General features: G+C 28.3%; 2 protein-coding genes across 3 annotated transcripts in view; one reads left to right on the top strand and one right to left on the bottom strand.

The window, feature by feature from the left end:
- The window catches only part of LOC107439884 (WD repeat domain 24), a 36,660-nt gene extending 36,356 nt beyond the window's left edge, over window positions 1-304 (bottom strand). Inside the window, exon 1 of the mRNA XM_043046766.2 lies at window positions 145-304. Coding sequence (XP_042902700.1) covers window positions 145-209 — 65 coding nt within the window. The 5' untranslated portion in view covers window positions 210-304. The remainder of the gene's footprint in view (window positions 1-144) is intronic.
- The window catches only part of LOC107439891 (uncharacterized), a 24,895-nt gene extending 10,276 nt beyond the window's left edge, over window positions 1-14,619 (top strand). For both annotated transcript variants that reach the window (XM_016052632.3, XM_071177793.1), the window contains exons 2-6: window positions 4,251-4,366; window positions 8,203-8,333; window positions 9,715-9,800; window positions 14,070-14,162; window positions 14,308-14,619. In XM_016052632.3, coding sequence (XP_015908118.2) covers window positions 4,256-4,366; window positions 8,203-8,333; window positions 9,715-9,800; window positions 14,070-14,162; window positions 14,308-14,462 — 576 coding nt within the window. In that variant the 5' untranslated portion in view covers window positions 4,251-4,255 and the 3' untranslated portion in view covers window positions 14,463-14,619. The remainder of the gene's footprint in view (window positions 1-4,250; window positions 4,367-8,202; window positions 8,334-9,714; window positions 9,801-14,069; window positions 14,163-14,307) is intronic.
- The last annotated feature ends 372 nt before the right edge of the window (window positions 14,620-14,991 follow it).

Below are 14,991 nucleotides of genomic sequence, written 5' to 3'. Positions count from 1 at the left end.
TATATATCATCTATATATATCTATATCATGCTCATGTTGATTCAATTATTGTTACTAACAATGATACCATCATGTTCAATAATAGTAGTATTAGTAATCTGATGAATATTTGTGGTTTAATTATAATTAAAAAAAAACTCTTACTTTGTTATGAATTCATAATCTGGCTCAATAATGTCTTCTTCCAAGCTATAGTCATCAAAATCCATTTGAATGATTCTAATTTAACTTTAAAATGTTAATTTATATTTAAAATGCATTTAAATTTCAAAATGTTAAGGACATGTTTTGTTGCTTTCGATAACCTAGACCCGATACAAAGTGAACGGAAAACAAGTTAAAGTAGTGAGAATGAATTTATCTACAAGTTTCTGACGCAAGTATATTTGTTAGTTCTAGATAAATTCGGAATGTTTTTACCCTATTGCAATGCTTACTTTTTGTTTGAAATGTGGTTTACTTCTTAATTTGGATCTTCCTTACTATTACAAAGGTTATAAGATTAATTAATAAATTCTATTCAAAGTATTATATTTTTATAAAATATTTTTTATATTTTAAATTTTATGGCATTAAAAACAATTAATGCAATTTTCAGATTTAAATTTTTATTTATTTTATCCTTCTCTGTTTATTGCATTAAATAAATGCATTATTTCATAAACTTATTTTGTTAATTTCTAAGAATTGAATCTTTAGATAGCCTGGGGTTTATTTTTGGAATCTGAAATGAATAGTAAGATAGGCAAACGATAAGGAAATTTAAAATGATTTTTTTATGACTTAGTTTTTAAATTCTTTCAATGAAGTTGTGAAAAAAGGTAATTCATTGATAATGATTAATAAATTAAATTTTAGCTTAATTTTGCTTATTTTTCGCAAAGTATATTAATTGATCTCCACAATATATTTCGATAAAATGAAATTAAATGAATTAAGCTATTAACTTTATTTACGTATAAATTCATAGAATTTATACACTCTTGGGAAAGTTATTTTCAGGTTGGAGCATAAAATCTTTCGTATCTTTAACTACAGAATTGATATAATCATAAAATTGATGTAACCATAATATTGATCTTTTAACCATATGGTATCTTGAACCATGGAATTGGTATCTCGAACCTTAAAATTGGTATCTTGAACCAAAAGTTTGGTATCTTGAACCATAAATTTGGTATCTTGAACCATAAAATCAGAATCTTAAATCGTAAAATTGGTATCTTGAAAAATAAATTTGGGATCTTTGAACCATAAAATTAAGTGCTTGAATCATAATACTGTGCAAATTTAATGTAAACTTGAAATGGTGTTAAATTGAGCGATGTTTCAATTAAAGTTGATCCAGAATATCAAGTGATCGAGTTTAAGCTGATTTAATTTGTACGATAATATGGCTTAGCTTGACATTGTACTGATATAGCATCAGATTTTTGGCGATATAATTGGGTTGCACACACGCCAAAGTTTGAATCTAGTTAAAAAATCTTTTTTTAAAAATATCTTAGTACTACTTAACCGGCTAGTCAGGAGCAAGTAAATTCAAAAATTTTTTGAGTGCAAAGCAATTAAGCCCCCTTAAATATTGTGTTTATTTGTGTCTGGCTAACCAAAGAGTACTGTAACGAATCAAGCTTCACTGAAGAAACAGTTTTTATTTTTTATTATTAAAAAAAATATTTATTTGACACAACAATCACACAGCAACCAAAAAAAAAAAAAATTGAAATACCCGCAGCGGGTTAGTGTAAACCTTAAATACAATCAAAAACTATTCTCAACATTCATAATTTTTTTTGTTAGGTTGTTTTAAGAAATAATTTAGTTAGTGTTGAATAGTTAGTATTACACTCTGTAGCTATTTAGAATAATATCGCATTTTTATGTAAATAAAAACTTAGTGGCGAAGTAGTTATTTTGATTTATTTTAGCTCCTTTCTAAAATGGCTGTAGACATTTTAAACATAAACACGGTGCTATGGTGCCGCATACTGTCATCTATGTATATATTTCTCTTACACGGCGACAAAAAAAAGCCTCATTACATCTCCCCGGATGGCAACGCTAGAAAATCGATCAATGATTGCCGCTAAAAATGTCACATGCCAAATCTAGTTGAGGTGACTCAACATAAGGCGTTCTTAAAAACGGAAACTAAAATAACCAGAATGTAAAATATTATGTGCTTATGTGCATCGTATTTTTCGTTTAATAATTTATTTATTATATATCAATTTATAGATGGTAACGAGAAGAGTTTTGTGGTTGCTATGGTGACTAATTAGAATATAAATTGTTTTCTTGAGTGAGTGTGAGATTTGTTTTTTGGAACTGCGATGCTGTAATTTTATTGTTTAGTTAATAAATCTTCCTTTTATATTAAACGTGATAGTAGTTTCCTTAATTATTTGATTAATTATTTTTTTCCTTAATTTCTCCTTAATTATTTGAGGTCAGTTTATTTTGTATTTTTTGACAAGAGAGAGCATTCTCACCAAATGAGATTTCTTCCGAAATTCAATGTTTTGTTTATGCGGATTTTTCCATTGCAATTCACTTATTTCAATTTTTAATAGACTTAATTATAGCCAAAAGTTTAACCTTTTTAAAGAGATATCAGTTTTAGAAATTTTATCTTAAGATTTTATACTATAGCACATTTCTAATATGTTTAACGAATTACATGTCATTTATTTGAATTCAAATTTATTTTAATGACTTAGTATTTACTAAAAAGAAGTAATTTTTTTTTCAAAAAAAAGTTGTTATATGGATTTGAATGATTGTTAGAATTTTGTAAATTTCCAATGTACCTAAGTTTGTAGCGAGCGAAGCGATCTTGGTTTGCGAAGCAAACCATATAAGATTGAGTAGCAATTTTCGGGGGTTGGCGAGAGTTGGCGAGCAGAGGGCGCAACCCACTAGTACTAATTATTGGTGCCAGAGCCTATTTTTTTTTGAGCAATAGCAAATATATGCTTTTAGAAACTCAAATTATGGCTCGAGAGGTAGGTTAGGAAGCAGTACAGCACACAAATGGAGCATTGGGAAGACTTTCCTATTTTATTTCACGATAGAGATAGAAATACTTTTAATACTTCAGATGGTCTACTGTGCTGAAATGTCCCAAACACATACACACGGTTCGCTTGCAAAGAAGATTTCAAATTATTACAGAAATTCAATACAAAAAGAACTTTGACAATATGGCGAGCATCTCTTAAAAATAGTTAAAATTGAAATTAAAGTGCGGGAAAGCCACGGATGAAAAATTTGGGTAATATATTGTTTAAAACTAAGTTCAGGGCCTGATTGTCGCCTAGGCCCAATAGACACGTGCCTAGGGCCCTCACTTTCTGGGGGGCCTCAAAATTTAGTAAAAAGTCTACAATATTGCGTTAAAAAATACTGAAAGAAACAGCTTATCTCAAAAAATGCATTTTCTATTTTAAATTTTCTTTATATTGTGATAAACCAAACTCGTGTAAACATTGCATTAATCAAATTACAAAGAACAGCTGAATTTTAATTGGTGCAATTTTTACTCCAACGGCTTGCAACGAGAATACACATTCGAAAAGTCTCTTATAAATAATTATTGTCAACAAGAACTAAAAGCTTCTAGTTAACAAATATGTAAAGCTGTAGAGGAAAGGCTACAATCTTTAAAATAATTCAGCTAATCAGTGACATAGCAAAAATCCCTGATTTCAATTGTTTGTGGTCACCAAAACTATTTTTATTTTCATACACCATTGTTGCGTTGTTTTATATTTTGCTTTAATATTTAGATGCATAAACTTTATCTTAGAAAAATAATCTTCAATTGTCTGTTTTCAAAAGTTTTTGGAATGTTTCGCTTGAATCATGCAGTTCAATAGATTTTTTTTATTGTTAGGATTAGTCTTCAGAAATTAAATTTCAAAATAATTTGTTCGGGGCCCAAAACATTTTGTTGCCTTGGGCCTGAATTTGTCTTGATTTGTCCATGACTAAGTTGTTAGAATTGGAGATGGGGTTGAGCAATTATAATATTTAAATAGAGTCGTGTTGTGTATTCTACTTGGGGATCATTAAAGTTTATATGCTTTATAGGATAATTTTTAAAGGTCACAAAAGGCGGCAGTATTTATATGCATAATTTTACGAACTTAACTTCACGCTTTAATGAATTAATTTTTTTTGAATAATTAACAACTCATATTTGTATAACAGCTTTGTAAAATGTTTAAATACACTTTTATTTTTAGAGAACATGATAACCTTGTTTTTAATTGCACTGCTGCCACTAGGATCTTTTGGTCAGTTGGTGTTGGGATTCTGTCCGGAACCTCCAAAATTCATAAGGGATTTGAATCTTGAAAAAGTAAGGAAAATGCAATTTACTTACTAACGGTATTTTTAGGGTTAAAAAAAATAAACTGCTGTTGTAGTTTATACTATGCGTTTTTAAAATTAAAGTTCGAAAATAAATACAGAATAAAATGAATAATTGAAAATATTTAGTTCTGATTTATATTGTTTAAAAGTGACTAAAAGATTTTTGATGTTTGATTTTATTTTTGTTAAAAAAAGACACATTGTTATAAACTGATAGTTTGAACTACCAGAATATGGTAAAATTCATCGTTTTTCGGGCTCTATGGCAACATAAAAAATCAAGATAATGTTAACCGAAGCACTTTGGTGAAGATTTTGGTAAAATTAAGAATAAAATATGGTTTTATAATAGGCGATAAAACTTGGTAACCGTAGTTAAATTTGATAATTTTATCATGATACTTCAGAGCATGGTATAAAAGCCATTTAGTCGTCATAATTTACTTTTTAGTTTTGTATTTTCTGCCGAATGTGTGGTAATAAAAACTATAATTTTGAAAACCACAATTTACTGTGAGCAGTCCATGCACCCAGTATACTAAAAAAAAAAAAAAAAAAACTACTCAGGTCAAGTACTTGCAGTCTTCCTATGACATGATAACAGCTCAGATTAGTGTAAATCAATGCATTCGCATCATCAAGTGGAAGTTATGAACGCATTTTATTTTACTGCCATCTGGTGATAATAGAAAGAACTTCCGTCAGGTATACGGTGAATACGAGCGGAAAAATTACCAAATGAAAGGTTAAATTTTGGTTTCATTAACCCAGAATTAGATTTATTATTATTATTATTATTATTAGAAATTTCATTACTAAACAATAATTTTATGAGAATTTTCTCTCTGCCTGGGAGGATTTAAGTTTATAAGTTTTGCATCGACTCCAAAACTATCCAAGTAAAATAAAAAATATATATTTAAACTATTTTAAGATCATTTATGGTAATCTCGTAAACCATAATATAACGGAAGACTGGTATATTATTCACTTTTTAATGAGTAAAATATGCATACACTATTTAGCTATTTAAGGGTGATCGCGTTATTGGTATGAGACCCAGCTTCCAATATATGGGATAACATTTGGTACAATTTTATATGTTACAAAATGAAATTTAAATGTTATTTTCTCTTTTCTTTTTAAAATTAAGTGTTATTTTTTTTAATAAGGCAATCGTCTATCTGAAAATACAATTGGATTTGCCCACACAGGTTGGAGTTTTAATTACAATGAAAAATTATTAGAAAGGTATAAGTAACTTTTTGGAGACTTTTATGAAGTATAAACATATTATTGAACACTTTTATGAAGTATAAACATGTTATTGGACACTTTTATGAAGTATAAACATGTTATTGGACACTTTTATGAAAGTATAAACATATTATTGGACACTTTTATGAAGTATAAACATGTTATTGAATTTCATTTCATAACCAAAATGAGGAAATACACATGATAAAAATATCCAATATTATGCAAAAAAATGCTGAAAATTTATTTTAATTTTTCCTTTTATATAATAAATAAAAATGACCAAAAAAGTTATTGAAGTTTATTTAATAGATATTTTGAAAATATGCTATCATCTTCATAAGTTCATTTAATTTATAAGTTCACTCATTTAAAATGATTTTCATATGTGATTTTACTTTTTAAAAAAACTCACATTTTCTACCATTATTTAAATGTCGTGTCTTAGGAAAATTGAAAAAAAAAAAGAAATGAAATTTGGTTAATCCCGAAAAAACTTTAATGACCTAATTTAAGAGGACAGCCAAGAAACTCTCGAGGAAAAATTCTTGATTTTATGGAGATGATGTTAGAAAAAATCTTCTGAAATATTGCGAATTGATTAATAAACTCTGACGTCTATTTATCATCAGTTAAAAAATATTACAGATATTATAATATTTCCTTCGTTTGAAAAAGTTTGATGAAGGAATTTTTTCCCCAGTAAAACCAATTTTTCACAGTCGAAATAATTAAACATCTATCATCAATAAAAAATATCGAATAACGAAAGTAAGAAAGAGGAATTCCTAACAGTTCAGAGGAAAAAATAATGTTAGATGGTCCTGTAAGGACATTTTTCTATAAAGATTTTACACTACGCAATGCATAATTATATAAATAGTTCCATCCGAGTAATATGGGAATTTTGAATGGCAGTCATGGAATTCCTATATAAATTCTTGTCAGAAGTTATGGAGAGACTTACGTCTTACTTTGTTGGTAATCATAAACAATATATGCGCGTTTTTCATAATGTCATGAAAAATCATGGAATAAAATGTATTGATATTTTTTAGAGATATTCATAATTTTTAATGAGTTTCTCTAGTTACAATAAGGTCTGTGTTTCAATTGAGAATTTCGTTCTTAATGGCTATAGTATTACACATAGAAAAACAAATTCTGGTAAAATTACCATACTGTTGGGTAAAAATCTACATTATACATTTATAGAAAAAAACAACAACATAGTTCTGGTCATAAAAATCAAATTATACTGTATTTAAACCATTCATTTGGTAATTTTTGCATTTATTTGTTAACGATTTACCTGAAATTCTGGCTCTCAAAATTTATTGTTATTATTTTCACTCGTTTAGTTAAAAATACAAAACTGAAAAGTAAATGTCACCGAATAAATGATTTGTATGCCATACTCTAAGGTATCGTAATAAAATTACCAAATTTTACCACCTTTACTGAAATTTATCATATATTGTAAAACCATATTTTATTGATAATTTTAACGTCATAACCAAAGTGCTTTGGTAAAAATTACTGAGCTCTTAGGTGTTCGCATAGAGCCGGAAGCATAGTAAATTTTACCATATTCTGGTAGTTCTGACAATAAAATATTTTTCAGAGTACTATTACTCAAAGATTACAAATCTCTGCCAGATTCTTTCAGAATTTTAACATATTTTTAATACGTAGTTTAATATTTAACTATATGACTTTTATTACAAATATTTCCTGGCATGAGAAAGGGAATAAATATTTTGTCCTACTACTTTTTAAACATTTTATTTAATTATCAACTATTCAACCGATTCTGTTGAAATTTTTTTTTTTAAAATTCAATTTAGAAAAATAGTTTGTACCTAATATCGAAGTTTCTGTATCCCTTTCAGAATAAGAGTTTCGATTATTGTTGTGAGTTTTGCAGTATTCTTAAATTTGCGAATTTTTTCAAATACGAAGCTCTTCGGATACAGCAATAACGCGATCAAGACATTTAGGAGTAAATGAGTGAAACATTTTATGTTTTTATGAGTAAGTAATACCATATATTTATAATAGCCGCAGTAACTTGTTGCGTATTGCAAATACTATAAACGTCTTTTAGGTGGGAGGCAAAATATAATGTTCTATCTACATAACTGTTATTATTATTTCCATAGCTATAACAACAGTTATGTATATAAAATAAACTAAATCTCATAATTTACACATGAAAATTCTTTTTCTGTACAGATTTCTTAATAAACTTTATTTGTTTTTCTTCTTCTTGGCACTACAGCCTTGAACAGGGTCATCTCAACGTCTTTTTCTTTCCATCAGAATATATTAAACGGTTGTTGCTTCCAATTAGTAAAAAATTTGAAATCATTCTAATTAATATTATATTCAAAATATTCTCAACAGCATCAAGCCAAAACTATTAGTAGTAAAATGCAAAATAATTCAGATTGGCTCAATTTATATGTTTGAAAAGACACACCATTTTAAGTTAAAATTTATTTCAGTTTCAATTACTAACTTTTTTCAATATATTGACTTAAAATGTAAGAAATTTATTTGTAGTATTCTGGAAAATGGTATGCTGTAGCACAAAGCCGATATCATCCAATGGGGGCTCAATCATGCCAATTTGTTGAATATACACCAAGAAGTGAAGATGGGTTTGATGTGCACTATGAAGCAATTGGCTCGCCGTAAGTTAGATAATTCTTTAATAAATCCTATATTTGCGTCTTTTTAAATGAGAAAAAAATTTATTATACTTGAGACTGATGTAAGGGTATATCTAAAAAGTGCAATTAAATAAAATGTTTAACACTTGTTATAACACAAAAATTGGGCATTCTTAACATTAACATCATAAAAAAGGAGTGGTGGCTCAACGGATTGAGCTCTCACCTCCTAATGAGGTAACCAAGGTTCGAAGAGGCGAATTCGGCAGCCGACTACAGTGCTAGCATAAAATATTCTTTGTCATACACGGATCATGGGTAAGAGTCCCCTTGCTGCCAGGCTGGTCATGGGGTTCTTTTGTGGCTTTCAGCTTTCTGTAACGCAAATGCGGGTTAGTTCCATCAAAAAAGTCCTCCACGAAGGCAAATATTTCTCAATACTTCACCCAGGACCTATCTTCGCTTGCATCTGGGAGCAGCTAAGGTGATTGGGTACCTGCTAAAAGCTTAGATCCACTCTTTGACTCTTTGAAGTGAAAGAATCCCTCCTACCAACTCCAAATGAAAAAGGTCCCCTTCTCACCCAACTGGAAACGACATTTTCCCTTAGGAAAAAGAGTAATAAACCTTTACTGGTAGCTTTTAATCAAAAGAATTTTTAATCTATCTGAAATGTATCTCCTCACGCTTGATTTACAGGAAGCATTTATAATCACACGATTTCTAATCACTCTCTTGAAAATTTATAAATGCTTATATTTGGTTTCATAGCATTGGTAATTTATTTAATAAAAGAATGTTATAATTATTTAAAAGAGTTATGTTTAATTCATTATACGAAGCCGATTTAACGAAAGCTTCTTTATTGGGGATTTCTTTAGTAAAAGGTGAGTTTTAGTAGAATGAATTTACAAAATGAGGTATAATAATAGTTAAATTAAATAGGGTAAAATAAGATACCTGCTCCCTTGTCTTCTGGATTGGGTTCAAAATCACTAGCTACGGAGTTGAACATTGGTATTCGAAAACTAAAAATTTGGAAAGACTGGTCAACGATGGTTATGAAATAAAATATTATGTAAAGCACTAAAGTATTTTAAGGGTTGTTGAGCTATTGCAGTATTTAAAATTGAATAATTTCTTTTTAAAAATTTACACTTAAAACATTTACATAGTAGATTAAACTTTGAAGCTTTTTTTATTTTTCTTAAAAATAACTATTTCATAACCCATTATTTTTCATAAATATTGTAAAATAATAATAATCAAGTATTAAGAAAATGCAATAACTTAGCCCTGTCTCCAATTCTTAACATAAATATAAATTATAATGATAAAACTTATTATTGATGATCAAATTGTAATATCTTAGTGTGAATGTTGCGTATTTATATAAATGCAGATTTTATGAAAAGAAAGAAACAGGAGGAAAAATGCACAGAGAAACTGGAAAGTCTCCTGGAGAATTGAAGTTGAAAATGGAAGATTGTAAGTGATACAATATTAATTTTATAGTTAGTTCGATATCAGTTTTTTCTAGAATTTTTTTCAGTACAGCTATAGCCACAACACTACGTATTTTTTCAAACATTACTTTTTAAATTGCATATTCCTTGCGAAAAACTGTTTAGAATACTTTATGCCTCATCAAGTTTATTAATGAATCTAATTTTAATTACTTAAAATTTAGAAAACAATTTCAAAAGCTTTTTTCAGTTGTATTATAAAATCACTTGCTAAAAATGCATTATATGTTCTAGATTTATATTGTTTGATAAAATACGATAGATTGAAGCACTTGTAGAAATATTTTATTTTGAGCTGCACCTTTACTATCTGTAGAAATTTTCCCAGAAAAATATATATTTATATGCTGACAAGTTACGTTAAGAAAATTAAACCAAATTCTTTTATAATTCGTGACATTCTAATCTTATTTTGCTTTCACTTAACTAGCAATAATATTTTATGCAAGCTCTTTAGCGATGAAACTTGCGTAGCAATTAGCAGATAGGCTTTGAACTAAGATATTTAGGTATTACTGCAAATATCGTAGAATTAGAAATGCTATTAAGCTGCAACTTTTTGAGTGAATAATGCCTACAATCGAAACTGTTTGATTTAGACAGAAGAATAATGTATGAGCAAGCTAAGATTTCTATGCTATGTACTTTGTTTAATTATTGAAATGATTTCTAAGACATGATTAAAAATGTAATTACTTTGTTTCATTAAATTTAATAATTAGACGTTAAAAAACGTTTTTAGTATTTCACCTATAAAAATCTGTGCTGGTAGCTAAGTTCTAATCATTTCTGGATGGCTACAGGGAAACATTTTCTCTATATACAATTTGTTACATTACAGTAATAATGAAATGTTATTAATACGTTTTTATTAAGTCAATTTCTTTGTGACAATGAAATTTTGCAATCAGGGATTTGCAATCAATTTGATTTGAAAGTTCTGACCATTTTCCGATTAGCTAGAGAACTCAGCAGCTCCATAGCAGCTCTGCACCTGATGGCAATACAAGTTGCAATCGCTTCCTGACTGCCACAAAAAGAATTTATTGTGATATGATCCTCAAAAAGAGTTAATTGACAATCGAAATGTTACGTCCTCTTTCCAATTAACTAGTGCACTCTGTTTTTGTTTTTGTTTACTTGAAAAACTTAGTTTTTAAATTTTATTTAATTATTTCTTAATATTTAAAATACCAGATAAAATTGTTTTGGAAAAAATATCTTTTTGCTTTTTTCTTTCTATTTCGCTATAGTTATGGAGATATCAATTGTTGTAAGCATAAGTTTTTTCAAAAAAAATTGTAAGGATGGCTGAAATCTGACCAAAGCACGATAATGCATAAAGGTGGAATAATCCCAGTTAAAATACTTAAAACCGCAAGTGAATTTCAAAGATCCAAATAAAAAAAGGGAATTCTTTGTGAAAGAGCAACGTATTAATAAAGAAAAACAACGTAAATTTAGCATAAGTAAAGGCACGAAAATGGACATACTATAGTTTCAGTTCTATAAATATGGATCTTTCTCAGTGTCTAAAAACACAAAAAAGAAACAAATACTATAAGGAGAAAAGTGGTTTAACCAATGAGGGAAGGGAAGTTGAAAAGATGATTAAGTTTGATTTTTCTTCTGGCTACACTGCTCTTTCTTTTTCGACTTCTTTAATACCGTTCTTCATCTAACGACCTTGACTTCAGGGAATCATTCCATATTTTGAAGAATTCAAATAATCTATTTGATATACATTATATTATTTTTTTTTCCAACTTCTCGAAGTCTAGTCTAATATAATTTTTGAGTAACTCCGAGTTTTCTCACAACTCCCTTCACGCTTGTTTCTTATTATCTCCCTTCTTTTATTATTTTATTCAAGCTTTTTATTCTATTGGTCAAATTTTTTTTTTCTAGTTGCAACGTGTCAGCCTTGTTACATTTTCCTCTAATTTTGTGTTTCAGCAATGAGGAAGGCTCTTGTTTATGGTACCGAAACTATAGTTTACTACGTCCATTTTTGCGCTTCATTCGTGTTTTGTTTTATTCAAGTTTAAAAGGATTTCTTGTTAGTGTTCTAACACAGCAAGTAAATTGTTATCTTAAAAAAATGATTGAAAAATGAAAATCTGTGTAGACGTAGTAAAATCTTTTACTACCAAAAAATAGAATTTTTATTCTAATTTTTAAAATTAATCCTTTCAATTTTGCCTTCTGAAACATATCTATANTCTTCATTGATTAGTTCGATATCAACTGTTGAAAACATACGTTTTTTCAAAATAAAATTTGTGAAAAATGGCTGAAATTTGATCAAAGAAAGATAATGAATAAAGGTGGAATAATCCCGGTTAAAATACTTAGAAGTGCAAGTAAATTTCAAATATCAAAATAAAAAAAAGGAATTCTTTGTGAAAGAGCTACGTATTAATAAAGAAAAACAACGTAAATTAAGCATAAGTAAAGGCACGAGAATGGACATACTATAGTTTCAGTTCTATAAATATGGATCTTTCCCAGTTTCTAAAAGCACAAAATAGAAACAAATACTATAAGGAGAAAAGTGGTTTAACCAATGAGGGAAGAGAAGTTGAAAAGATGATTAAGTTTGATTTTTCTTCTGGCTACACTGCTCTTTCTTTATCGACTTCTTCAATGCCGCTCTTCATCTAACGACCTTGACTTCAGGGAATCATTCCATATTTTGAAAAATTCAAATAATCTATTTGATAGACATTATATTATTTTCTTTTTTTCCAACTTCTCGAAGTCTAGTCTAATATAATTTTTGCGTAACTCCGAGTTTTCACACAACTCCCTTCACGCTTGTTTCTTATTATCTCCCTTCTTTTTATTCTACCCCTGTTGGTCAAATTTTTTTTTCTAGTTGCAACGTGTTAGCCTCGCTACATTTTCCTCTAATTTTGTGTTTCAGCAATGTAGAAGGCTCTTGTTTATGGTACCGAAACTATAGTTTACTACGTCCATTTTTGCGCTTCATTCGTGTTTTGCTTTATTCAAGTTTAAAATGATTTCTTGTTAGTGTTCTAACACAGCAAGTAAATTGTTATCTTAAAAAAATGATTGAAAAATGAAAATCTGTGTAGACGTAGTAAAATCTTTTACTACCAAAAAATAGAATTTTTATTCTAATTTTTAAAATTAATCCTTTCAATTTTGCCTTCTGAAACATATCTATACAAATTTTCTTATCAAAGAGTCTTAAAATGAAACATCCATTAACTTTCAGTACTCTTCGTCTACGGAACGCACTGAACTTGCAGATGTATTCAGGGTAAGGAAAAAAAAAAAAAAAAAAAAAAAAACGCTATCTTACTCGACAATTGACTGCATTCCTAATGCAGTCGATTGTCGAGTAATACTTCGGGTACCTTCTTACACTGTAAAAAATGCAAATACGCAAATTGCGATACACTGCAAATTAGGGCATGAAGTACCAACACTTTTGGGTGCATCTTCCGTAAAATCCATTCTTACTGTAAAATATTATACCGTAATTTTTACAGTGATATTTATTAAATTAGAGTGATACAGTGATTTTACGGTAATTATTACTTTGCGAATTACGCTAAATCTGATTTTTTGCTCAGTAATATGTAACGTTAAAAATTACGGTATAAAGTTCCAACACCCTGAGTGTCGGTACTTTTCACCGCAATTTGATCCTGAATTTTTCACTTTGTTATCAGAACTACTTTTGCTTTTAAGGAAGTTTATAAGGTAGCATACTTTTTTGGCGGTAATTTGTATTAATATGTCCATAAAAAATTCATCCTACTTGAACCAGACTAAGTGTAAAAATGACAAACAATGGCGTGGCAAAAGCAAAAGCTCAAGATTACTCTCACAATAATAATAATAATAATAATAATCATCATCAATGGCTCGACAGACCAGGGTGAGCCTTGGCCTTCTCAAGAAGTTTTTTTTCAGGCTAACCTTTTTCCTGCTAGAGTTTTCCAGATTACTCCAATATTACGTAATAAATGATAGCCTTTTCATTAATACTTTACTTTTTGAACATATCTATATAATAATCGACTATAATATAATAATCGATTGTAATATAATAATCTGTATAATAATCGATTACAACTCATAAATATCATTTAATGATATTTATGAGATAACAGGTTTATCGATTACTGTAATGATTCCAAATATTCTAGGTAAATTTGATAGTTTATTTCACTCAATTTAATATTTGTATTTCTTTTAGTGGCAATTAGTCTACAATTTCGAGTTCTACACGTAGATTATTCAGATGTGGCAGTAGAGTATACTTGTCTACCAGGGGTATTGAGTCCTTTATGTAAGAAAAAAATACATTTTTATACTTGATTTGTATTTAAATATATTTAAATAAGTTTCAATTTTAATCAAATATTTTTCAATTAGGCTTAAATTAATATTTTGTCATTTTTAATGATTAACGTTTGCATTTTCTATCTTTTCAGTATCTGTCACTGTTTTGCAGCGTAAGCCACCCGTCCAAGGTTCGAACCTACATTCAGTTCTTGAGTCACTCAATTTGTCAAATGTCATTCCTCAAGATCTCAGAGAGAATATGCTTCTGATAAATAACAATGATTGTCAAAATTGTAATTATTAGAAATTTAAAGATGTTTCGTTAATGGATTTTGAAATAAGTGATGTATGGAATTTTTTTAACACTAAATTTTTTTTATGTAATAAATTTTGCAATTAATTTTTATTTCACACTCATGTATTGAAATTATAAATAAAATTAAAGATCTATCAGGAGTCAATTAGCTTCTACTATGTTCATTTTACTTGAAGTCAGTTCCTTGAATAATTCAAATAAAAGTATATAGACGCTTCTTTTAGAATTATTGTATCTTAAAGTACTGGTTAAATAAATACAACAATTTGATTTTTACCTTTTAATTCCATACGTTCAATGATATGTTTTAGGAAACAATACTTTTTCGGAAATTATTTCCACAGGATTAATGTACATGTTTAGAGAATGTGTGCATATTTTTAACAGTATTAGAATGTTTTTAACAGAATTATGGAATTTTTGTAACAAAATTTTATAGCACTGTTTGTACAATATAATATTTATACAAATTTTAAAATCAGTCGCTAATAGGTTTATTTTATTAAAAATAATGGGA

Source organism: Parasteatoda tepidariorum, chromosome 2 (genome assembly GCF_043381705.1).
Source record: "Parasteatoda tepidariorum isolate YZ-2023 chromosome 2, CAS_Ptep_4.0, whole genome shotgun sequence".
Classification (NCBI taxonomy): domain Eukaryota; kingdom Metazoa; phylum Arthropoda; class Arachnida; order Araneae; family Theridiidae; genus Parasteatoda; species Parasteatoda tepidariorum.
Note: the sequence above shows the minus strand (reverse complement) of the source record. Positions and strands in the feature narration are given on the sequence as shown.